The sequence below is a fragment of the Antennarius striatus genome, chromosome 16 (genome assembly GCF_040054535.1).
Source record: "Antennarius striatus isolate MH-2024 chromosome 16, ASM4005453v1, whole genome shotgun sequence".
In the NCBI taxonomy this organism is placed as follows: Eukaryota; Metazoa; Chordata; class Actinopteri; order Lophiiformes; family Antennariidae; genus Antennarius; species Antennarius striatus.
In genome coordinates this window covers 5,927,340-5,952,712 of record NC_090791.1, presented here as the reverse complement: position 1 = coordinate 5,952,712, position 25,373 = coordinate 5,927,340, and the positions used below count along the sequence as shown (strand labels likewise).

At 40.2% G+C, this 25,373-nt stretch overlaps 4 protein-coding genes and 1 long non-coding RNA gene across 7 annotated transcripts in view; 2 read left to right on the top strand and 3 right to left on the bottom strand.

Annotated features, from left to right (window-relative positions):
* prr36b (proline rich 36b) overlaps positions 1–1,996 on the bottom strand; it is a 28,313-nt gene extending 26,317 nt beyond the window's left edge. Inside the window, exon 1 of one of the 3 annotated variants that reach the window (XM_068335804.1) lies at positions 1,871–1,996. The gene's annotated coding sequence lies outside the window, so the exon portion shown is untranslated. Of the gene's footprint in view, positions 1–1,180; positions 1,483–1,870 lie in introns of those variants that run through there. The other 2 variants (XM_068335806.1, XM_068335803.1) reach the window with 2 other exon arrangements.
* LOC137609071 (uncharacterized) lies at positions 1,404–13,415 on the top strand. Its single transcript, XR_011038286.1, has 3 exons — positions 1,404–1,516; positions 1,839–1,964; positions 13,204–13,415. It is a non-coding gene; the product is annotated as an uncharacterized lncRNA (long non-coding RNA).
* Positions 8,400–17,577, bottom strand: LOC137609069 (mucolipin-1-like). The gene is made up of 13 exons (XM_068335807.1): positions 17,390–17,577; positions 15,882–16,132; positions 15,545–15,706; positions 14,754–14,910; positions 13,950–14,031; positions 13,746–13,842; positions 13,423–13,522; positions 13,195–13,301; positions 12,066–12,215; positions 11,877–11,978; positions 11,673–11,795; positions 10,790–10,996; positions 8,400–10,586 (listed from the first exon to the last, which is right to left on the bottom strand). Exons 1-13 carry the CDS (start codon positions 17,436–17,438, stop codon positions 10,452–10,454), a joined length of 1,722 nt encoding a protein of 573 aa, XP_068191908.1. The 5' UTR covers positions 17,439–17,577; the 3' UTR covers positions 8,400–10,451.
* Positions 17,578–17,702: 125 nt separating this feature from the next.
* On the bottom strand, positions 17,703–20,472 carry trappc5 (trafficking protein particle complex subunit 5). The gene is made up of 3 exons (XM_068335808.1): positions 20,337–20,472; positions 18,982–19,254; positions 17,703–18,912 (listed from the first exon to the last, which is right to left on the bottom strand). Exons 2-3 carry the CDS (start codon positions 19,249–19,251, stop codon positions 18,616–18,618), a joined length of 567 nt encoding a protein of 188 aa, XP_068191909.1. The 5' UTR covers positions 19,252–19,254; positions 20,337–20,472; the 3' UTR covers positions 17,703–18,615.
* A 1,041-nt stretch (positions 20,473–21,513) lies between these two features.
* On the top strand, positions 21,514–25,164 carry pglyrp6 (peptidoglycan recognition protein 6). Its single transcript, XM_068335954.1, has 5 exons — positions 21,514–21,724; positions 22,811–23,632; positions 23,727–23,937; positions 24,019–24,313; positions 25,008–25,164. Exons 1-5 carry the CDS (start codon positions 21,655–21,657, stop codon positions 25,059–25,061), a joined length of 1,452 nt encoding a protein of 483 aa, XP_068192055.1. The 5' UTR covers positions 21,514–21,654; the 3' UTR covers positions 25,062–25,164.
* The last annotated feature ends 209 nt before the right edge of the window (positions 25,165–25,373 follow it).

The window sequence follows — 25,373 nt, the reverse complement described above, 5'->3', positions numbered from 1 at the left end:
CCAGGCTCTGCGTGGCCGAGCGTTAAAAGTGTTCATATTAGTCGCCCTGGGATGCCATTTACTCAGGGTGACATCAATACCTCACGGTCGATCGCCGTACACTACTGACCCACCCATGCCCACTGTAGCCACAAAAATTGAGCCAATATATGTCGCTGTCTGGAGCACCTCAGGGGAGGAGAGGAGTGTTGTGGGTTCAGAATAGATTTCCAATGCGTGCATGTTTGCAGATTATTAAATGCTCTTGGTCAGGCTTTGGGAACTGGCAATGTTTTCTCCTCCCCATTGTTCTACAGGGGGGGGGAGTGTAATCTGTCTTGTTGCTCTCAGAAAAGAGTCGGTGAATGAGCAGCCAAGCGGCCTCCAGTCTTAACTCTCACACCACAATAGATGATCACTTTCGGGGTGACATTAATCACCTCTGATTACATGCCATCTTGAGTCTGTGCACAAAATCTATCTCAGGGAGAGTTCAGCTTTGCCTTCTCCCTGCAAGGAATGAGGATGTAAATGCGTAAGTAAGCTATAAATGCCCCATAAGCCTATCTATGGCGTTGAAATGCAAAAGAAATGGGCATTTGCACAATTATTAGCGCTAAATTTGCCGGCTTTCCCCCTGCGGCGCCGGGAGTGTTTGTCAGCGCTCTCACCACTTTGCCCTCCGCAGAACAATGGGCAACAGCGGCGGAGGATGGAGAGGGAGGGGAGAGAAGGGGAAAAGTTTAGGGAGGGAAAAGGACAGACAAAATGGTTACACAAAGAGACAACACGTTCTGTGAGCGAGAAAGAGTATACATTAAAACATTTCCACTGTTTTTTTTTTTTAGGTTAGCATATGTCTGTGGAGCCACCACGCAGGCTGCCACCGCCCCGTCAACCATTTCAACAGGAGTTCAAACTGAGTGACTTAGCTACTGAAAGATGTCGTGACACTAAAAAAAAAAACACCTTTTAAACATTTTTTCTGCATATTTAACGTAAATATTAAGTCACACAAATAGTAAAAAAAAAAAAAAAAAGTAACACATTGTTTCGTGTAAAGATTGAAGGTTTTCATGTAATAACACGTTAAGTAAATGAAGCTAGCAATGGACGACAGACGATGACCGTTAATTAGCTTGACATTAGTTAGAATGTGACGTTAGCATGCTAGCTCCAGCTAAATCAATCTCACGCTTACCAGTCAATGCTAGCAAGATCCTCTCAGCTACGCCCTGCCTTAGCAAGCAGTTCAAAAGCGACTGAATCCACGGTGCAGAAAAAAACAAAAGTGAGAAAAAGGATAGAAATGAAACCAGGAAGAGGTGAGGAATATCACAAGAGAACCGAGCCGGCAGACAAAAAAAAAACTTCTAGTTCTCAGGAGTGGTATCTCACAAGTGATGCACGTTCCCTGAATGGAAGAAAGGAGGAGAAGGACGCTTCACTGCACACTCTCTCTCACTCTCACCCAACTAGACCGGCGAGCGGATGGATGGACGAGCGGAGGAGAGGACGGGACTGCCGCCGCCTTCAGGTGCTGCTGGAAATGTCGGAACAAACACGACCGTATCTTATGAGCGACTCGTGACAATTTTTTAAATGTTTTAGCAGTAAAAACGCAACACCAGTGAGTAAATATTATGAAAACAGCACCCTTTTTATAATAGAAATGTATGTTTTTACTGAATAATAAATTTTCACACTAATTCCACCCCTTCATGACAAAAGACAATTTGTAAAGTTAATTCACATGCTATGAATTTTTCTGAAACAGAGCCCTGGTGGAGTTTGAGGTCTGTTTGACCCATTGTCCTTCTGAAATGTTTTTTCACATATGTCAATATCTTTTCTTCTAGGATTTCCCAATCATTGATGGAATCAATCCTACCTCATTGTACCCTCTACACTCTGCAACGTCCCAGTAACAGCAGAAGTAAAGAAGCCTCCGAGCATCACAGAACCACTTCCATGCTTCACCATAGGTAGGATGTTCTCTTCAGCATCAGGATTCTTCTTCCTCCTCCAGACATACTGCTGATTGATAGACCACAGATCTTGTAGTTTAGTTTTAACACTCCAAACAACAATATTTAAAAAATTCTATGTCTTCCCAAGATGGTTTGGATGGTGAGACATGGAGTCCCCATATAAGCTTTTACAGAAACAACTGCTGAAGTAAATCCATGAAGGATGGCATTGTTTGTTCTCTGGGAGGGGTTTGATTTTCAGGGTTGGACTCATCTTTTAGATGGCAGTAGTCTTGAGGTTTATGGATGTAGTGAAAGAGGACATGAAGGTAGTTGGTGTGAGAGAAAAGGATGCAGATGACAGGGTTAGATGGAGGCAACTGATTCGCTGTGGCGACCCCTGAAGGGAAAAGCCGAAAGGAAAGAAGAAGTAGTCTTTAAAAGTAGCATGTTGGTGTTAAATTGTAGAATATTTTAGCCTAATCACTCTAAAATATTTGTTTTAGTATGATTAGTCTATTGCAAATCACACTTATATACCAAGTTTACAAGAAGTAAATTAACTAAAATTGAGCAACTGCGACCTGGAACACTTACCTAGTTAACAAGAAGGCCATTAAAATTAAATGTAACCCCAAATATTCATCAAATACTTTTGTTTAATCCCCTTTGAAGACAAAAAACAAAAAACAAAACAAAACAGATGTCGATGCAGCATAACCACTCTGGTAGGGGTAATAGTCATTATAGTCTGTTTTGTGATGCTATTTTAAAATAGTTGGCCGAGCCTGCTGTTTAATAATAACCTTGTTTGACCTTGTAATGACTCAAATGTGTGAGAGGTGTGTGATCATCAATGGAATCATCTGGATCAATTTCACAAAGCTCCCATAGAACCACAGATGACCACAATAGACTTATTTCTAGGTCTAAACCTTCGAAGTAAACTGACTGTAATATGCAAAAACAGTGGCGTGCCTCTTAAATTCCGCTTGTTATGTACAGGTAGTCTTCAACCAGCAAACACAAATGTTCATAAATCAAATGTTTGTATCTTGAGGACCACCTGTAATATGTATTGGGTAAATACATCTAAATATCCTAGCTGTTATCTGATTAGTTGAAAACAAGTGCAATGAATAGATCTATTGTAAAATAATGGACATATTGGAGGAATAGGTCATTATAACCCTGAACTCATTCATTCATTGCAGCTTATTTAAACCACTTCAACAGACATCAGCAGACAGAAAAGCAGTGTAGCACTGATTAAATAATGCCAGCTGCCACACTTGTTTGACAAGTCTTAGTTTCCGTCACTCGATGCGTTTGTATGTAGACGGGATCCACCCTGTGAAATTAGTCATGCACGGATGTGGCAAGAAAAATAAATTCAACAGATGAAGGAAAGAACCAAAAAAATTATTTTAGGCAGGGTAGTTGTTTATCTTATCATGTGTAGTACGGACATTCTTGAGCCTGCTCCTAATTATTATAAAATAATTGCAAGAATAAGAGCTAATTTCATTTTAACTAATTTTTCAGATGTAGCCCAACTTGGTCATCAGAAATACAACAATCAGATAGTTTTTGCTTTTGTGTCACAGTTATTAAAAGCATTTTACAACTTCCAACCTCAGTAGGAAGATTACTTGAGTCCTTGAAGGCAGCATGCACGATGCCAGCGCGCCATGCTGGAATGAAAGGCGTCAATAGCAAATAGCAGCAGAACTCTGCTTTCTCTAAACACAGCCAATCACCTCCCAGGCTGGGGGATTATTCAAACTAAGGATGATGTCACCTCTTGCAAGTCACTCTACTCTCTGAAAGTTCCTCCCAGTTGTCTGTTGTCCTCCCTCTTCTCCCCCCTTTTCTTTCTGCTCTCCAAACCCCCTTTCTTCCTTTCTCTATGCTTGACTGAACACACACACACACACACACACACACACACACACACACACACACACACACACACACACACACACACACACACACACACACACACACACACACACACACACACCTCGGCTTCCACATATGCATCAAGTTGCCTATATTGTTGCCCATGCGTGCAACTGTTGCATAGAGAATGTGAATGCTTTTCACACATTTCAAACCTGTTGATTTTGAAAGGATAATTAATATAATATATAATTTTCTTAATCTATCTATCTATCTATCTATCTATCTATCTATCTATCTATCTATCTATCTATCTATCTATCTATCTATCTATCTATCTATCTATCTATCTATCTATCTATCTATCCATCTATCCATCCATCCATCCATCCATCCATCCATCCATCCATCCATCCATCCATCCATCCATCCATTCATCCATCTATCATTTAATATAATTATATATTTCTTTATGATGATTCAAACATATTAAATTTACAAATCAGAATGTGCAGAAGATTGTGGGTCTAGGGCACCTTTTGTTATTTGAACAATACTTTTCCCAGTACAGATCTTAAAGATAACAGAATTGTCAGCTCAACAGAAAACAAGACTGAAATTAGATGAAGCAAGCCAGACATTAAGACAACATGAAACAGCAGACATGTCTGTTCTGGTAAGGACGTTTCATGGGTTTCAAGCTTTTGTTTCTAAGTTCTGTACTCCTCACCAAACATGGCTTTTCTGGTTGCACATGCCGCTGTTGTCTGTCTGTCTGTCTGTCTGTCGTGATGTTGCTCAGCTCCAGCAGACGCCCGGCCAGTCTACATGAGCTCTGCCTTTGTGCTCTTCTCTGTTGTGGATGGGTTTCTTTTCATGTCGAGTCTGCGGTGCAGTGTTCTCCTTCCAATTGCTGGAGAAGGGAGATTTGGCCTTTTGTTCAAGCTCAAGGTGGAAATGTATGGCTGGGAACGGTAAAACATAAACAACTGTCAACCTATTTTACAAAAATGTTATCTTTCAGACTCTGTGTCAGATTGCTGAGGAACCTTTATTATGTAGTGGATCACCCATCGACTTGGAGGGCTGCACCTGCTGGCATTCAGCCTCTGATTATCCTCCCTGAACGAAGTGGGGAGGGGGATGAAGGAATGGTTTAAGTCCACTGGGTTTAATTTTATAGAGAATAGCACGAAAACTGTTTAGTATTTATTATGTATTTTATTATATTGTGACAAATTAGTTATAACATGAAGTGATACCTTTTGTTTTTTATTATTTCTTTTTCAGTGTTTTTTATTCAAAATATATCCTTATATACTTATACCCTAATTTGGATTTAAACTCATTCATATCAGACTGGATATACATGGTATTTACTCTCAATATTTTTCTCAGTGTTCTGCAAACAACAATCACAAACTGAATTTGGCAGTTTTTCTATTTTCCACGTTTACAAGCTAAACATACTGTTATTCTTTGAGTGGAGTTTGTCTCAGATGGGGGTTTACAGGGAAATATTACTATTCGCACAATTTTATGGGCACATCACCCAAATACTGCAGAGATCCATTGATTACACAAACCAAGTTTCACAATTTTAATTTTTCTACAATATGAAAAACAACCTGTAGGCCAGGATCTTAGTTTTAGGAGGAAACATGTCTGAGGATAGCATCACTGAATGTTACTAAACCTTATTTTCTGCCCTCAGTCATAGATTAATGTCTCTCTATATTGAAATGCACTATTTACAGGAATCCTGAGTACAGAATTCCATGCCAAGCATTATTCTTGCTTGGATCACGAAATCATACTATTGGAAATGTGCACCGATATTAAAATAGTCGCTAAACACATACAACCTTTGTTTTGTGTTAATACCATTGTGTGATTATACAGTATGCATGAAGGTGTGTGTGGAAGCCCCTAAAAGTCACGGAAGGAGAACAGGAAGAGGGAGGGTTTGATGCCTGCTGGCTTGACACTGATTGACTTATTGGCACGGTCAAACAGCCACAACAAAGAGAGGAACATGTTTTTTTTTGTTTTTTCACACAGGCTGTGGTGTGTGTGCAGCAGCAGAGACGGGAAGGGGCTGGGTTGTGTACCCTGCTGCACAGTTCCTGTCTTATTTATCTCATTGTTTTTTTTCTTCCGTCATGAAGTCCAGCTGGGCCAGCAACTGCATAAAAGGGCTGGTATTTGGTCAAACCTCACAACCTGGCCCCCCAACAAGGGGTCCTCAATCGTTATTTAAACAGACGTGTGTCTTTTGGTGGATTCTGGCATGCTCAGCTGTACAAAATTTGCAGAGATCTGAATCTCCTGCTTGAAAGCAGCTCCCACAGAGAGACACGCCCATCACGTCAGAGACAGCCAGCAGCATTTCATAAAGAGATTCACAAGTCAAAGGCCTCTTAATGCTACTGACCATTAAATGCATGCAGACTGTTACCATATGACACCTTAACACCATAAATAATGCTGACATCATTATCCTACAAATGTAGTGTCTGAGTGTGTGTGTGTGTGTGTGTGCGTGCGTGCGTGCGTGCGTGTGTGTGTGTGTGTGTGTGCTCTCCTTGGAGTGTCTGAGGAGGACAACATGCCAGGCCAGCATATCATTAACATTCAGGATGGCACCAAACTCATTGACACGCAACACGTGAAGAAGAGGGATGCACAGACAACGTAAGAGCCTGAGTGAACCTCATTAACCGAGCATTACAATGACGTATCATGCACGTGCTGCAGTGTGTGAGACATGAGCAGAGAGCATCATGCTAATGGAGATAAATAGCAATAGGTCTCACATTCCCTGGTTTTTATTCATGTCCTATCAGTGCAGGTACCTAGGATGGGAAACTGGCAGCAGGCCTCTGTCACACTGACTGTTTTCTCTGTGGGACCGTTTAATAAGCTTTAACTCGAAACCTGATAATGTTCAGAACAGACCGGCCAGTTCCTGTCAGTCTGATTGTAAGTGCTTTGGTAGCATCCTTGAGTAAATAATGCATGTAGGTATTAAGGATATTGGCCGGGTCACTCGTACCACTTTACCACAGCAAGAAGAGTGAGCGTGCACATTTCTGCTGCTTCATTTGTGTGTTTAAGATGCTCTCACTTGTCTATTTGCATCTTAAGTGTTTTGTTTTGCTTGCATAGCCTGAAACCTGAATCAACATCCATTCATCAGCTGTTGAGATTTCGTCTGTAGAAATAGTTGACCTGAAAATTTGGTACTTATTCTTTTTTAATCTTTACAAAAGCAACAATCTCCTTCTTAACATTTCACCCTTACTGTCCGAGAGTGTTTCAGTCTCCTCTTCTTTATTGCTCCTTTTATAGGCTAGTTGGTTGCTGTGGACAAAGCTGCTCCCTCCCTCTAGTGGTGTTAATCAGAGTACCATGACACACACACACACACACACACACACACACACACACACACACACACACACACACACACACACACACACACACACACACACACACGAACCCCCCCCCACACACACACACAAAATCTTAAATAATCTTTAACAATAAGCCTTGTCTATTATTCTCTAACAAAGGCATATTCTCATCTTTAAAACCATGCATCTTAGGTGAATTGATCACCCTACATTGTCCATAGGTGTGAGTATGAGCAGATGTTTGTATTTCATGAAGAGATGGCGTCTTGTCCTGGGGTATACCCCGCCTATTGCCCTTAGCCAGTGGGGAAAGGCTTCAGCAGACCAGTGACTTGCAAGGCAGATAAGCTGCTGTAGAAAATGGAAAGCTGGAGGGTAGGGTGGAGCCAGAGGATCTCAAGGTATAAGAAGGAGTTAGACCATTCAAGGCTTTAGAGACGAGCAGTAAAATCAATTGAAATAAAATCTAAATCAATATTAAAACTCAGAGGCAGCCAGTTAAGAGCAGCAAGAGCTGGTGTGATATGGCTGCTTCTCTTAATGCAAGTTAAAAGCCTGCAAGCAGCTTTCCGAATTGGCTTGAGTCTTAAGATGCTTTACCAGCTAATATCAGCATAAAGTGCATTGCAGTGATCAATTGTAGACTTGGAAGCACAGATGACTTGCTCTAAATCCTCATATGAGACGAATGACTTAATGTTACGTTGTTGTCTCAGTTGAGTAAAGGAGAACGGCACTACTTCAGTTACGAGAGCCTCAAGGATGATTTTGAGTCACAGGTAGCTTCTCAGCTAAAGACCTCATTCTAAAAATGATTTGATATGTTACAAGGGCAAGTGGAAATAATAATGCTACTAGTCAGAGCTAGACAGAGGTAGCATAAACAAACTGAATGAAAGAGGACCCAAAATAGACCCCTGGAGAACCCGGAGCATGGTGCTTTTATCAACAACACAGTAACACATAATTTCATTCATATTATAGAATTGCAAACTAGAGGAAAATTTTAGCAGTTGACCATATAATTTGTCTGATGTGGAACAGGAAGTCTCTAGTACCATAAAACGGTCCTGAATTACTAATAAAATAATGTTGACACAATTTCAGATTCTTTCAATTTTATTTGCAGACACACTTTCATTCTGAAAGTAACACCTTCACAGAAAATATTGACTAGAAATGATGGTTGAAACCTGTAAGTTCCTCCAATACAAGCAAAGAAAATCTCCCTTTTAGCAATTGTTAGCTTCTTAAAAAATAAAATAGTAAAATAAGCAAAACAGCACCCAAAACATAACGAAAGATATGTAGTGAGCAAAAATACTGTGAGCATTAAATCACAACAGCATTAGATAACCCTCTCACATACGTCAGGGGAACACTAACGGATGCATTACAATACAGCGCTTTGCTCCATTGTGCTGAATGGCTCCCATGTGATCCATATAAATCAAATTAACCTGTGCATATGGTAAATCTTCCTTATGTGCAACTGAGTGTAAATAAACATTTGTTAAAAGAAAAGCCTGACTGTGTGAGGCAACAATTAATAAATTAAAAAGTCAGTAAACAATAAAGTACGTTCCCTGCAGTCCTGATGTAAATTTCATAAAGTTTAATTAAGGTCTGTCTCACTTTAAACAGTGACCTCCATACGCCTCCACACCACAGGCTGGAGGCACTGTACCATATTTTTGGAATAAAAGTGGTATTCCCTTTCTTTACAGAGTAAATGAGCAGCTGCTTTTTACTGATGTTTCAGCTCATTCTCAGATAAAACAAATGGGTGTTAAAAATCTTGTGACCCATGACTTCATGGGTCAGTGTAGCAACACTGTCCAGGTCTGAAACATTATATAAAATACAGATAACTCTGCACAACATACCGTGCTATAGTACAAAGCCAAAACATAATGCCAAAATTGTCTTTAAAAAGCATTTGCTTGTCATAAAAACTCAATCTTAAAAATATGTGTTTCAAGTACAGAAAGGAGGAGGTAAAAACAAACAAGTAGTTGTTAATTTACAGCTAATTCAGCCACACCTTTCTTTTTCCTGGAATTGAAAAAGCTCCAATGTGTCTGGGGACACTAACCTGTTGTTAATCCTAACATATTTCACAGCCAGGACTTTTGTTGTTTGATCATCTGCCATCTTTTCACATTTAAGAATGAACCCAAAGAGTTTTTTCACCTACATAACACAGTTAGAGGTTCTCTTTGTCCATGATAATGAAGAAACACTATTTTTCCCCAACTATTCTGCCTAGGCTTAATTTTTATTCTATTTTGCCATCCAAAAATATTTACTATATTTTTCAGGCTTGCATGAAGGTCTGGAAACCAAACTGTTAAAAGGCTCTTCCCTCATGTACATTAGCCTAAACAGTCACCTGTCTCTGTGGAACAGGAACAGCTCATACATATTGATGACTAATTGGTTAGCTTCAGGGCTCATCTTTCCTCATGCAAACATCTCCTCCTTCAGAGGAGGACATACAAAAAGTGTTCCAAAGAAGCAAGAAGAAAAACAGGGGTAGAGGAACAGTTTTGAATGAACAGAGTATTCGATATTATTTTTTTCATCCTCACACTCTCCTGGGTCCATTCCACCTCTGCTATGAAGCTTCACAGAACATACATATATTTACATAATGAAGTTGCAGGAAACTGCTGCCACCTGGGTAGCTCTCGGGACAATAAATGACAATAAAAACTGCCTACATAGAGGGGCATTCACATGAAAATTTCAATAAACTCTCCTTAGTGCTTCTTCGTGCAATCTGCAGTCATGAATGTGTTTACTGGCACAATGCTTGAGTCATCAAACCTCAAACAATCAGACATCACGGAAAGAGACAATAAATTATTCATAGAGTACAAAAGCTAAAGCAGGTAATTGGCCTTGAGCGTTCAACCATTCCAGTACGGTTTTAAGTGGAAAATTCAAACGGGGACAGCAGAGGACAGTCTGATCCAAGGTCAGCCTGTTCTCTCTCAAGACATTTACAGTCCCTGCTGGGGATCTGAAAGATGGAGTGCAATTGCATCCAGTTGTCACTGGACTGGAAATATCGTGCTTTAAAGAGAAAGAGAAAAAAAAATATCAAGACACCCTTACAGTCCCTGAAACATATATACTGCAGACTGTTCACTCCCTCTGCACATCCTCTTCCTCCTCTTCCTCATCCATCACAGCAGCAGAGGAAGGAGCACGACGACCCCTCAGGCCCACGGAACTTGCCGGAGCTGGGCGTGTCTGTGCATTCTGCAATGAATGCGTGCAGATTGGTGATGCGTACCTGGTCCTGTGTTTGCGCCTGTGGGGGAGCGGGGGGGACAATATCACGCACCAATCATGTTTTAATATGAACAGAAAACTGGGCGAGGTCTCGTCGTGCTATACATAAAATCTATCAAATCTGACATGTTAGTTGAAGCTATTTGCAGCCCCAAGTACCGGAGGAAACAAACCAATGGTGAGAAAATCACGAGTATGTAAAACATTAAAATGCAACCATACCATAATGGTATCGTAGGCTCCAGTGATGAGGGCGATGAAGAGGGACAGCACCATGTAGATGAAGAGAGAGATGAAGGTGTAAAGGTAGACCTGGCTGAAGACCCAGACCAGCGTCCCGCTTTTCTCCATCTCAGCAAACGTAACGAACATGTCGTCTCCGTTGATCAGAGAGAACAGGCACTCTGACACCTTGGACAGGGAGCGGAACTGTACACACAAGACGTCACAACACAACACAGGCAATTTAAGGGACGCCACGTGGAGCACACAACAAAGGAAATGACACTGAGATTAGAGGCTTTTACAATTTGATTAAACTTTTTCAGGAAATGTACTCAGTAGCCAAAAATGAGATAAAGAAGAGACTCCTTCTACACGTATAAAAATACATTCATAATATACATCATTATGAATACGGTGGTGAGTTTGATGAATGAATCAAGTTCTGGGTAAAATGTATTTTCAGGGTCAGACCTGTACCTCTGGGATTCCTTTTTTTATATCTCTCTCTGTTTTTAGTTATTTAAACTGTGAACTGTAACCAACAGTCCCATAATGCTGGCAGACCTAACAGCTAATGTGTATAAATATTATGACCTGGCTGCTCATAAAATCTATACACTAGCAGAAGGTCTAAAAAAATGTAATTGATGATAAAAAAGCCTTTTTTAAGGTTATTAAACAAACACAGAAATTGTTATTTATAATTCAAGTAGATGACGTAAACTTGATTTTTACTTTTCTGTGTATTGTTTTTGAAAACCGACATACTGTATATTTTGAGAATGATGTAACGTGAAATGAAGTAAGCTAAGGTCTACCTGTAATGAATAATAATGATCTTATTTCTACCGGTAGACACTACAGAGTTAGCGTATGCTACCTTCGTATGATAAGGCCCCAGCACAATCCATCCACAGAAGCAATATCCCATATAAATAGCAGCTGCACAGCAGCAGAAGCGGATGACGTTTGGAAAAGCAGCTCTTAGAGTCACAATCAAGATCTGGGATAGAGAGACACACAGAAAATAAATTTATACAGAAATAATGTCCCATAAAATAATCTTTGTCTGTTTTTCACTTACATTGTATTTCTGAAAGAAGCTGAGGTAGCGGATGACTCCCACCCACACCAGCAGAGTGGATGTTCCCAACAGGATTCCACACATGTCATAGGTTGACAAAGTCTGCATCAAAGCAGTGATGTCATAAATGAGCAGCCATTGAGCATATTACTAGAAAGGTGGAAAAGCTGCTTAAGCTTCAGCTTTTACCTTAGACTCAATCCCAACTTTGATGAAGCTGCCCATGATGGTGAACATGTCGCTGATGATGAGCAGAATGTACCAGCCGTTGATGAACTCCATTCGGTCTTCCCAGTTCACACTGCGGCAAAGTTTGTGTTTGAAAAACCACACATACTCCTAGATAAGGACGGAGAGGATGCTGTGTTATGATCTGTTTTAATGTACATTATAATTTAACGGATAACTCGCTCTGTGTTGTGTTTTTGGCCATGTAAGAGTAGCAGTGTTTAGTAGCTGCAGATTCATGAGGGGTATTATGTTGTAAAATTTTCCTTTAATTTTAACACTTCCTTTTCTCTCACAGAAAGCAAACTGAATTCAGTCCCATCTTTTCTTCTTCACACGGAACCCTGGAATAAAATCTGTCTGTTGTGACTCCATCAGGAGGGAAATGCTAATTATTCATCAATAATTCTACTCATTAATACAGATTAAAAGAACCAAGATTAATTTTGAGTGAAGAACCTGAAACCTCTTGTTAAAATGCTTGAATTTATATCACCACATGAATAATGTTCAAGAATGGTGAACATTCACACCCCATTCGCTTTAGCGCATTTGCTTCTCAGCCACAGCTCAATCACTTCCTATAAGTTAAGTCTTCAAGTGGTTCTACAATGTATTGCCTTTACACTTTTATTTTTATCTGTGACTGTTTCCTGTTATTTTTTAACAAAGATCTTTTACCATCCTATTATTATCATTATTTTAAATGTGGGGAAAAGAAACTTTTTTCTCTCTGATGTTTACATAATGGGTTAGGGTTAAGAACATTGAATCTCATTCGGAGCAGATACAATCATAGCCTTCTTTCATGGGCAGTTGGAATTGAATCAGACAGGCTTAAAAGATAGATTCCACATTACTCCAATGATCCAATGTGGCAACATTGAAACCAGGGAATGTGCAAACAAAGAAAGGGACGTGTAAAAAAGTTCCATCATATAGAAATGGTTGTTAAAAATGTGGTTTCAGAAAATGAAAAAATATATAGCTTTGCAAATCTTGTATAAAAATGTGAATTCATTCAGACTTTCTTAACAAATAAAACCCCTGAAGCCCCTTAAACATCTGTGTATTTTAAATCGTGTCTTACCCGCTGCAGGAGGATGCCTCTGAGGATGGAGCGCCCACACAGCACCAGGGACAGCATACAAACAATGGCCACCAGCACATCAAACAACACTCGAGCATAGCTCTCAGCTGACACAGGAGCAGCCAAATGACGGGGATCAAAGCCAAATGAGAACATTATGGATGCAATTCTACATTAAAAAGCCAGAGTGAATCTCTACTTGAAGCTCATCCATCACCAGTTACTCACCATGTCCGGACACGTTAGTGTCTTTACACTCCTTTATGGTGGCATGGTTCTGCAGACTGATCTTAACTTTGCCGCTGTGTGCCCTGTTATCCATGGTTATCTGAAAGCAAAGAGCCATGATGAATATAAAGATGATGAATGTAAAGAAATCTTTACACAACTACGTCATTTTAGCTAAACCTTATCTCAATCACAATTTCACATACAATTAAGAAAAACTGCAACTTTGCATTTGTGATCTGCAGCCTGCTTTAGATTTATCTCCGTACTGCAATGTGATGCAGGGGTTCAATTTAATAAACATAATAGAAGAGATAACTCACTGTGATTGCAAAGGTGTAGCAGTCTGGAATCTCATTGTTTATTATCGTCTGAATGTTGATGGCCTTCAGCTGGAAGTCAACTGTAACATTGATCAGTCTGGAAACATGTATGATAGAGAGACCAAGAACATTCAATGTGAACAGTTGATTCTGTAAAGAGGGATTTGAGTTTCATTTAAAAAAAAAAACATCACAAGAACTGACTTGTAAAATTTGAGAGTGAAATTCTTGTAGTCAGTGTTTCCTGGAGCAGAGCCGTGAGTCGGAGGATTCAGTCCAACACAATCTGGGGATAATTGAAAAAATAAATCAGGGGAAGTAGGAAAATAGGTCACGAGGAAACTTGAAAAGCAGACCAAAGCATCTTTTTCTACTTTATGGGAAGTTTGGACTTCCTCAAAGTATCTAAATTTATATGTCTTCCTTAAGATGCACTGCCACAAAACATCTCTACCAAATCAGCACTACCAAAGTAAAAGTGCAGTTTCTGCAATTTTTGTGTTTAACTAAATGAAAGTTGCTACATAATATCTTCAATCTTTTCGTGTTTTTGTTCATTGCAGCATGTTCCAGTTGATTTGAAGCTTTTCATGTATTTATGATCCTCATAATTACTGAAAAAACACAAACCTTTTGTCTCAGTTTTATTTTTTTGCAAATACTCCACTTTAGCTTTGTATTGCAGAGCAGGTGTATGTAAATAACATGTTCCCCAAAGCGCAAATACGGTCTGTTTGATTTTAAGTATCTGGTAAAAAGGCTTTTCTGTTGTGTTTTTAGAGAAGGGAACTATTTCCGGCATTTGAAAGTAGGGCACGGTTGCAGGGCACCTCTTTGGTTTATGTGGAGCAGAAACACAATGACTCACCGACAGTCTTCACCTTAAGGGCCAAAAAATGCTGGCACTGAGTAAATAACAAGGTTACCCATTTTAATGTCATCTACCCGGAAGAAACGCACTGACTGTCATAAAGAAAAAAACATGCGATGTGTAAAAAGTCCTCCTACCGGTAACGACATGGGGATCGATGTCAAAAGTGTCATTGACGGGGTCGATGGTGCCCCGCCTGAAATACCTCTGGCAGAGGGAGAGCGCACTTCCGTTCACGCCAACACCCAAAACGTATGCATACCGTCCCAGAGATATGTCAGGGATGGCCATGTACTAAAATGGAAAGTGGAGAAGAGAAACAGAATTACAACTGAGCCTCAGGCAAATTTCCAGAAATTCATAACAGCAGCTCATAATGGGGCCCGTCTTCGGTGTCATATCTTTTTGTTTGATGAAACTGAAGCTGCCTGTGTGACTCTTTAAGGAACCAGAGCTTCCAGAGCACAAAAAGAAAATACAACTGCTCACTCAAGAGTAAAATATAGCCCTGTGAAACTTCCATCGTGCTATAGAGATGGATTTCTCCTGTGCTCTCCACGCAGAAAATTACTTTTTAAAATCTATTTAATTAACCAAGTCATACACATTTAAGATGAATCCTTGTTAAATATCTAGCTAGCTATAAATATTCCCCTTAGCCTCAGCTGTGCTTTGTATTTTGTACTAAAATACAAATGTTTCTATGCTGAAACACTAAAGTGGAAAGTGCTGCTGAACATTAACATTTCCGCATGTTAACATTTCAATTCAGCTCAAAGTCCTTCCACACCCAGATCCCATGAGGCCACACGGTTTATTTCATGGTTGCACTCCTGCTGGAAGGGAAAGTGTGTTTGGTATAATGAGGGTGAATCAGCACTGACTCAATCAGCACTGATGTGACTCATGCAGTCACTACGAGTCTTACCTGCTCTATGGCGAAGTGGATGTGGCTGTACATTTCCTCCTGCGTGTGGACAGCCTGAGGAACGTCGTCCTGATAACCTTCGAGGAAAAGGTGTTTGAAAGCAGCTGTGTTTTCCTCTCTGAACGTCACCACCATCTGGTTGCTCAGCCCAAACAGCACCAACTGAGGCAGACAGACACAAAGAGAATGAGCTTCAGTGGTCAGGCAGCTGCAGGGAAGTAATAATGACTCAAGAGGTCTGGAATAAAACACACTGGCTGTGCTTGGCCAGAACAGATCCTCCAACATGTTCCAATCTAATCTTTAGGATGCTTTATGATCATTGATCCAGACGCACCTGCACAGTCACAATGACAATTTTGAGCAGCTGTAGCCCCAGTTTGAAGGGCTTCCGCCCCTTTGCATGATACTTGTCACAAGGGCTCATGAAGAAGTACTTGAGTTTCCTCCTCAGGGCTGCCTCCTCCTCCTCGTGTTCATGCTTGTGACAGGAATCAGAGGACACCAGACAAGAGGGATGGGGGCTTCCACCTCCAACGTGATCTTGGGACCCATATTTGGCCACAGAGGAGAGGAGTCTGTCTTTTTCTGGTTAATGTAAACAAATCCACGGATTAATTTGGTAATGAAGTGTTAAATAGTCTCACGTTGTCAGGACAATCAGTTGGTGGCTAAAAAAAAGTGAACAAGATGGTTATGTATTGAGGAAAGCTCGACAACTTCATGTACCTACTGCTACTGGACGCATCTTCTTTTTCCAGCTGAAACAATAAATTTTAAGGATTTTTAACATGAAATAAAAATGAGTTTCGACTACTATCACAAATGATTGAATGTTAAATGTTTCTCTTCAAGCAGTATTGCTGCACAATTTTAATGTCTCATCATATATTATGGTAAATCTATCACCTTTGTGTTTGGATCACTATTGAACGCTTCTTCATTTTTAAAAAAAACTAAATAATTAATAAAAAATTAATCTGATTGCAAATGCAAACAATGTCAATGCTATTGACACTGAAGCCTGAATCAGTTGTATTGATCATCATTTATTACATCATATAACAGGCATCATGGTGATGTTACCATGGTGATGTCAGTTAGCTGTGAACTGCCTCATGTCAGATCAAGTAATACCGCCACATGAACTGACCCAACCCTGGAGGCCTTCTTCTAGCATTTGGAGTCCAGTCTTTATCATCAGTGGTTTATTAATCATCAGCAAAAGTAATATTTTCCATGATGATGGATCCGGATTTATTTTCAGATGTAACTTCTCATTTTTCACAGATCCAGATGATTGACTTAGAATCTGCATTACTTCAGTATTATGTTGGTGTGGTCAGCCACGCCATTACTGTTATACTGTATGTTACTATACATGATACTCATCCCGTCCAAATATATATCATTATGGTATGTCTAAGTTGTCAACACTGATGACATCATCGGGTTTAAATTGCTAGGAGTCTCGAGATCCAGATGACGTCATACCGCTGTATTTGTCACGACATAATAATAAACACACTAACCGACTCAATGCGTGAAATAATTGTTTTTAAAACTTTGACTTGTTGGTGGCTGTAGATCACTAAACACATAATCATATAAATGAGATTACTTTATTTTATTGCTTTAACCACATGCTCGTCATCTTAGAAGGGGAGCAGCTGATGAATCAATTGAACGTCTTTGTCAGACCAGCAATAAATTCCGGTTTAGCCATCATCGATTTGAAATTGATCGATAGATCCGTGTCATATCTGTCCAGGTTTAGACAAAGAACAGCAGAGCCTCGCTGGCGCCATGGATCCTCTGACAGACACTAACGGTGTGTTGACGAACCTGTGGAGCTGTCCTGGTTCTGGACGCAGGTGTAACCGGAGGACGCCATCGTGATGCGTTCACGATCTCAAGGGGATGACGGAGAAGAACATCATCGGTACGGACATCCAGCGGTCAGTGAACTCATCTTTCACTTGACCAACATATAAGATGCTCGGTGTCGCAGTGTGAGACATATAGGTAAACAGCTCGCCACTTCCCGGTAGGCACATGACTCTACCACGTGACTAATATCTGAGCTGCTATTGGTGGAGCTTGAGCTATCAAAGGCAAAAAGACGATCTACTCGATACATTAAAGATGGAGACGGAGATTTGAATCAACATTTTATAATAACACAAAAATATAATAACACATGATACACAGAGCCATAGCTGGGCTTGTAGACATGAATACCACGTTATTCTGACATTCAACTCTCACTTTAGACATTATTTACACACTTTCGATTTTTAGTAATAAAAAATTACTGTACTTTGAAGATGCATTATTTTCAACTGTTTCCTCATTAGCTATGCTAAATGGCTCCTCTAAATTCAAATACTTCACAGACAGGACAGTGGTACTTAATTGTGGTATACAAAATTTTCATTTAATTATGTAGTTAACTGACTACATTTATTCATACTGATGACATTTCAAAGCCTCTTTCACGCTGCAGGAACATCCTGGGAGTTTCACATTCTTTGGCATAACTGAATTTGTTTAAATGCAAAAAGTCATTTTGTTAGACAAGTTTTAATTGTCATGCTAAGTTAACTCCCCTCTATTGCTATAATAACATGCATGACTAAAGTAAAAAGTCAAACTGAAAAATTGTGTAAAAAAACCCAATCACATTCTCAAAAAGCCCGATATATTTTAACTAAGCTTAATTAAACAAAAGACATTTGCCTGCTGGTCTTAATAAAAGAATGTGGTGCAAGTGTTATCTTTTATGAGATATCCATGATGTTAAAAGGTGGCATGGAAGTGGCTTTGTGATGCATCATAGGGTATAAAAGGAGATGATCTAACAAAATTTTAAAGACAGAACCAAATAGCTGCCCCCCCACCTCCTAACAACAAACAAAAACAAAACATAGCTCAGTGTCATCCAATCATCCATTCATAAGTCATCCAGTGACCATGAGAAAATTCAGTCAGGAACAAACACTCGCCTGTACCTGGATGATATTTCTTAAACATGTATTAATTAACACAATCTTCACTTCCTCCAGTCCTCTTTATCTGCCATCCAGAGCCTTGTCCCTGGATATGACAGACTCATTGAACTTTATCATTAGCGTGGTGCCTTTGTGCCAATGGGCTGTGACCTTGGCAGGGAAGCCACTGTGTGTGAGGATCGCCTCCACGATGCCTGCAGTGAAGGCAGCGCAGTTCAAGCTGCTGTTTTCTTTGGGCACAGAGATGTACGCATTGATAAGTGGCTCCTTTTCTATGATGTAATAAGTCTTATCATCATCGTTGGCCTGCTCAAGCTTGTCAGCCTCCTTCCCAAACAAAGACTTCCACACATTAACCTAAAGGAAAGAAAACTCATTAAGTTTCTGAAAGCTACATCCACCAGCAATGCTTGAAATTTCACCTGCCTTGATGAAGAGCAGCATATTGAGCACTTTGGTCTCCCTTTTCCCATTCTTCTCTCTCAATACTAGCACATCCAGCATGCTGGCTCCCACGCTCTGGCCCATGTCTGCTAGACGTGTCTGCAGCTCAGACACCGAGTATACACGGCTCTGACAGTATTGGACCATCTCAGAGAACAGGAGAGCAAAAGCACTCACGTTGACTTCAGTCTTGGGTCGGGTTAGGGGTCGTTCCAAGATGTTGGATTTCCCTCGAGTGAACCGTGTATCCATTTTCTGTCGGAGGGAGATAGATAGATAGTCCACACCAGATGTAAGTATCTCTATCTGGATCTACAGATTAGTCAGATGTCTTCAAATCAGTAGTGGCAAGATTTACCCCAGTTTTTGAATATCTAACATCTGATTTATAATCACTTGAATTGACATACCTGTAAAAACACACATACAATTTTTACACCGTTGTATTAAGTGGCCTAATCCACAAAAAATATTGACGAAATAACTATAAGTGTACAGTATAAATGGTAAATACATAAAGAAAGTTAATCTTTGATGCTGTTAGTTATGTTTATATTATACACAGAAGTAACAAATGTTTATGTTGTTCCTTGTAATCTGGAATGTAACAGAAGTTTCCCACAGGGCATAATAAAATACCTGAACCCCATATCATCCAAAAAATGAAATGCCTTTTAAGGTACAGGTACACTGTATATCATGATGGCATTGGGCCTCCCATCATAAGTTCAAAGACCTGCCAATTATCTTTTTGGACACGGTAATCCCTGCGCTGTAATATCAGTGTATGATATTCAAATTAACCCACTGTACAGCAAGTAAAGAATATAAATAGCACCAGTTAGTTGTGATTGACGTATCTGAGGCTCAGGCGTCGCATTTAACCCCACAACCATGTGATGGTGTCGGCAAACTGTTGCATACAAAAATTATCCCTGCAGATTTTAGTTATTTAGCATTAATGATATCAGGCGGCCCACGTCTCGTATGCCATTACAAATAATATGGTCAGATCTTGTTGGCAAGCTGATCTTTTTCCCCACTTCAAATTAACGGGAATGTTGCTTAATAATAAAGTAATTAGATCTTATTTTGGCCTTTAAAATTTCACCAACGCTCTATATTTCTACTAAAGCCTTGAAACGCATCAGCTGTTAACCACTAGCTGCTAGCTTGCTGGCTACTGATGTGAGAAGCTACTTCCTGGGTAAATTAACTATTAACGAGCCTTCCCAGAAGCGTAAACACGCAACTTTTGAAAATAGATATACTCTACAAATATCATGTAATCGACTGTTTTTAGTTTAAAAGAGTAAGGTCTTCTTGAGTAAACAAACCTTCGTAGAGATTGATTAGATCCTGTCTAGCTTCTTTCTTCTTCCTTCTATGCGTTGTGATCGCTCGACGCGTGACCATTATAGCAGTACAGCGCCCCCTTCTGTACTGGAGGTGCCGGCAAAAGGCTGATGTACTGTATTTACCAATAATGACAATTATGCAGACTATTTTAAGCCTTTTTGAAATTAAAATGATGCAACAATTTTCATAAATAAAACTCAGCTTCAAATTGAAACTTGCCACTTTTCATATACAGTTTATATTTATGAGACCAATCTAACAAACAAGTTAATGAGTTAAATTTATGACAAGAACTAAGCAATGTCTACCTATTTTCAGTCTCTATGGCAATCTATTGGCATTCACAGCTATTAATCACACTAAGAAAGAAAATAATGTCAGTGTAATGCTGCAGTCTTCAGTTTACTTTTCAACTGCTGTTTTCACAAGTGGAGTATTATTAGACAGGACAGCACCAGGTGAATTGAAAGAAGGTTGCCTCACTGTGGAACCGTTTGGAAAAGTAAATAGGACGTCACAGTGATAACAAATCACCAAACACCTTTTGCTTAATATGTTTTCCAGCAGATGTTAGTTTCTTATGGAGATTCACGTGCACAAACAAGCTCATGATATGTTATGACCATCACAACAGGAATGACCAGCGTGGTTTCTTTGTGCAAGATTACACAAAACCTACTTGTCCAATTATAAGTAAAGACCAGTTACTGCTGACAGTACTAATTAATGACTTTTGGTCTCAACATGTAGTTCCCTTTTTTTTTTTTTTTGCTCAATGCGGCATTTCAATATGATTGTGCAAACTGATTTAACAATAATAAAATAAAATCAACGTGCACATATGTTAGTCTCATAGCTCCCGTTTGGTTCCTGGTGATTCTGGGACTTCCTCAGTTTTGTAGCTAGAACATTAACACAAACTTCCTTATTGCCTCAGAGAGGAATACCAACAGTTTCTACACTGATGGCGAGCCTGTTATTGACAGAATTGATTCCCAAGCTGAACTTAGACTGCTGATTTATTACAGGGCTCAAGAATTTCTCAAAAATGCCCAAGATGTAAGCACCAATTCATGTTTGTCATGTTTGCGCAGTGAGGACAAAATGCTCATATCAGGTGCCAGTTTCCCACATTACTCATTTGGCCACACAGAGAAACTGACCAAAGGCGTATCGACAGTGTGTCCGCAAATATTACATAACTTCCACTTGTTCTGCATGTAAAGTTCTTTAAAGGAGAGGCAGGCAGCAAGGTGGGAGACATTTGGACTAAGGAGCTGAAGGTGTTTAAGGCTCATGATGGATACAGGCTGCTGGAGATGGACCCTAGTCCTAGTGGTCGTCTTATTAAGCATTTATGCAGAAGGTAGTGACATTTATGTAACATATTTATGTAATGTGTTTATGTTTGGTCCCTTTTTTACTCCAACAAATATCTTTAAGTACTTGGCAAATTAAGTTTTTCAGTGCAAAATTTTAATTGAATTTTTATTTGTACAGACTATTGCTTTCTGAGCTTGATCTTTAGCTAAAATAGTTGCTCTTTTGTATTTTATAGACTCGCATATTATCTTCAGCTGAATTATGATCTAAGCCTTTTCTCTGATCTGCACAGCAACAAGCAGTCATGGGCCTCCTGATTCTTTTCAGACATTAATTTTCCTACTTGTATCAATAACTGAATTAAGGATAGCAAGCATGGGAAGAGGACATATGGTAAACAGTATTGGAGTTCTTACAAACTATTTACTTACAAACTAAACTAAGGAATTCTGCCCAGTCTGAAAAATCAGCATATTTCGGCAGCGATTATGTTTTTTACTAGAATGAGTTCCACTTAATTTTATTCTGAGCAAACACTAAATCTGTGAAAAATATCTGCATTAATTTACTGAAGCTCTTTCACACAAATATGAGCTATTAATACCTTTTTATATTTTACTTGATTATTGTCTTTTCATGCCACAATTCTATAAACTATACAGTATTTCAGAGGCAAATATTGTACCTTTAACTCCTCTACATTTTTTGGCTTCAGTACTGAAAGCCCTCTTTTCTGTACAAACTTTATTCAAGAATTTTGCACACAATCTTCAGGAAATGTGAAAGGATGAAACAAGATTTGAATCATCTATGGTTGCAGTTCCATAGAAACTTTTTTTTGCTCAGTCAGTGAACTGTATTCATAATATTGCATGAGTAACAATAATCAAACATTCTCTCTCGCTTCGTGTGTCTGTGTGTGTGTGTGTGTGTGTGTGTGTGTGTGCAGTGGAGTATTAGTGAGGGTGTGTAGAGCCTTTTCCAGTAGCTTCCACATCCTTTTTCACTTCCTTTTTTCACCAATCTCTTGTACAGCAGACAAACTAAAATTTGATTGTATGATTGCTTGCTTGATTGATAATTATTGTTATTTATTGATATTGATTGCTTGATTTCATTCCTGTTTCAGCTTCATTTTCCCGCCACATGGATGACTTCATAAAGGTGGTGACGCGGCTTGAAGACGAGGACCCCCGGTCGAATCCAGCTGCTATACTGAAGAAGCTGCGTCGGGCCGCTGGCCTCAATGACGCCTTCATTCAGCATTTCCTTGGTGATGCTGGCGCTGGGGGTCCTGAAATAGGCGCCAACCTCTCAGTTTACATTAGAAAGGCTGTACATCACCGGGTGACAGAAGACGGTGAGGAGCACGGGGTGGTCCTGACTCCTGATGGCACCACCGTGGCCCTCATGCCACTCCTCCTGGGGATCGAGGCCGGTTACCTCCCCAGGGCTAAGGGGGCTGTTCAGACCCTTTACCAGCTCACCCTGACTAAAGACCTGCGCTTTTCTTCAAAACACAAATCCCCCCACACTAAACTCCTGGGACCAGATGGCTGCTGGGACAGTGTGACCTCTCCTCGAGTCTTCACTCTCCTGGACAGCCCATCCATGCTCACCACTGCTCAGCTAAACGGAGGCATGGACGGCGTGATTCTGGGGATGGAGGCCAGATCCAGGCGTCCTCTCAGGCTCAGCAGACTGCTGATGGAGTACTACTGCACTCAGCTGGAGAGCAAAGGCCTGGATGCCGCCCCACGCCTCATCAGCCGATGCCGCAGGGACAACTTCAGAGGGCTGACCAGTCCTCCGATGCTAACCAGACAGGTGGTGAAATCGTTGGAGCTGCAGCGGAAACTGGCGGGAAAATCAAAGATGGTTGGGAAGGAGAAGAAGCAGCTGATGGCTCTGGTGAGAGCAGGAGTGAGAGAGTTTGTCCATGAATATATGGGTGAGGATGGCATTAAACCAAAGAGGAAATGAATTAATTTTATATAATTACCTACTTCAGCAGCTCTGATTCTTTAGTTATTGATCTGTTTCAGATTGTCCTCCCATAATCCCTCGCTGCATGTGGGGTGCACAGCCATACAGAGGAACCCCCACCAACCTTTCTCTTCCTCTCTCCTTCTTGTACATCCACCACACCTCCACACCAGGAAAGCCCTGCCTGACCTTCCAGCAGTGCTCTGCAGACATGCGCTCCATGCAGCGCTTCCACCAGGAAGACAGGGGCTGGAATGACATAGGATACAGGTGAGATCAGTCACATGTAACAATACGACTGTTTCATTTTGAACCAACCCACAATATTTAAGCCTGTCTGTCCTCACAAAGTTTCGTAGCCGGCTCTGACGGCTACATCTACGAGGGCCGGAGCTGGCTCTGGCAAGGGGCCCACACCCTCGGACACAACTCCATTGGCTACGGCGTTTCCTTCATCGGAGACTACATGATCCATTTACCCTCCCAGCATTCCATGGGGTTGGTGAGAGATCGGTTGACATCCTGTGCCGTTGGCGGTGGTCGACTGACAGCCAACTTCACCATTCAAGGGCACAGACAGGTGGTGACCACTTCCTGTCCTGGAGATGCTCTCTATAATGAGATCAAAGGCTGGGAGCACTTTGGAGTAGGTATCCATGAGAATTGAGCTGCATCAGCAGTTGTTATGTGGGTATAACATGTCAGCTAACAAGAAACTGAGGTTTAATATTTTAAACAGATTTAGTTTAGCCTGCTCTGGATTTCCCTTAATACCCTGACCGCACTGACACTACAGAATGATCATCATCTTCATTCTGTTGGGAAGTCGGGTGGAGATGCAATGTTCTCCTTCAACTAGGAATAAGATGAGGGATTGTTTTAAAATACAAATGATGCCCTGACAGCACAGATTAATCTCAGAAGATTTGTGTTTAAAAAAACACTAATTTCTAACATTTGAACACAAGATTATATCTCCTTCAGTTGTCGTCTTGTTTCTCTTTACGTCTGAAATATGGACACCATTTTGAACTGACTCCCATTAACAGGAATAATCTGGCTGTGTTTGCCTCCTTCCTCTATTTTGTGATTAATTCCAGTTTTATTATTTACTTATTTAACCCCTCCATGGATCGGTTCTGTCACCCCTTATTACATGTCTTTGAACTGTAAGGAGGAAGCCAGGGAAATTGTTAATGCAATGCTGTTGCACTGATTTTGATCTTTTTAAGATACCTACCTGTCTTTTTAGTGTTTAGTATTACTCCTATGCAAATTATGTAAATCCTTACTGCAGCTTAGCTGTTTATTGGATTAAAGTCACCTTTCCTTCATTTCAGGAGGTCGATCAGCACATCCAGAGGAAGAAGAGCCATGAACAAACCAAAATGTAGAACAATAAATAGAAGTCTTTCAGGAATCAAGTCATCGTTGTTTTTATTTTGAATATCTCTGTGATGTCTTTGAAAAGCACCACTCACTTACATGCTAGAAATAAGGTCCCATATTAAACCAAATATACTTTTTTGTGTTTTTCAAACAAAGGCCTGTCTGACATTAAATAATCACTGCATATAACTGTATGTATATATTATAGGTTCAGTATATTGAGGTGTATAGTCATTAAAATGATCTCCACCTCCACCAGCTGAACATTAATGTTTGCATTAATTCATCTATAATTATAATACAATAATCAATAGTTA

What these genes read in the sequence shown, in the direction of transcription:
- LOC137609069 (XM_068335807.1), bottom strand. Translation starts at nt 17,438, where the DNA reads ATGGCGTCCTCCGGTTACACCTGCGTCCAGAACCAGGACAGCTCCACA. An exon ending in TTCACTCTCAAATTTTACAA is followed by an intron (nt 13,843 to 13,949) that starts GTCAGTTCTTGT and finishes ACATGTTTCCAG; the next exon opens with ACTGATCAATGTTACAGTTG. An exon ending in TGGGGCCTTATCATACGAAG is followed by an intron (nt 10,997 to 11,672) that starts GTAGCATACGCT and finishes TTGTGTGTACAG; the next exon opens with TTCCGCTCCCTGTCCAAGGT.
- trappc5 (XM_068335808.1), bottom strand. Translation starts at nt 19,251, where the DNA reads ATGGATACACGGTTCACTCGAGGGAAATCCAACATCTTGGAACGACCC. An exon ending in ATATGCTGCTCTTCATCAAG is followed by an intron (nt 18,913 to 18,981) that starts GCAGGTGAAATT and finishes TCTTTCCTTTAG; the next exon opens with GTTAATGTGTGGAAGTCTTT.
- pglyrp6 (XM_068335954.1), top strand. Translation starts at nt 21,655, where the DNA reads ATGATGGATACAGGCTGCTGGAGATGGACCCTAGTCCTAGTGGTCGTC. An exon ending in ATTAAGCATTTATGCAGAAG is followed by an intron (nt 21,725 to 22,810) that starts GTAGTGACATTT and finishes TTCCTGTTTCAG; the next exon opens with CTTCATTTTCCCGCCACATG. An exon ending in TGGAATGACATAGGATACAG is followed by an intron (nt 23,938 to 24,018) that starts GTGAGATCAGTC and finishes GTCCTCACAAAG; the next exon opens with TTTCGTAGCCGGCTCTGACG.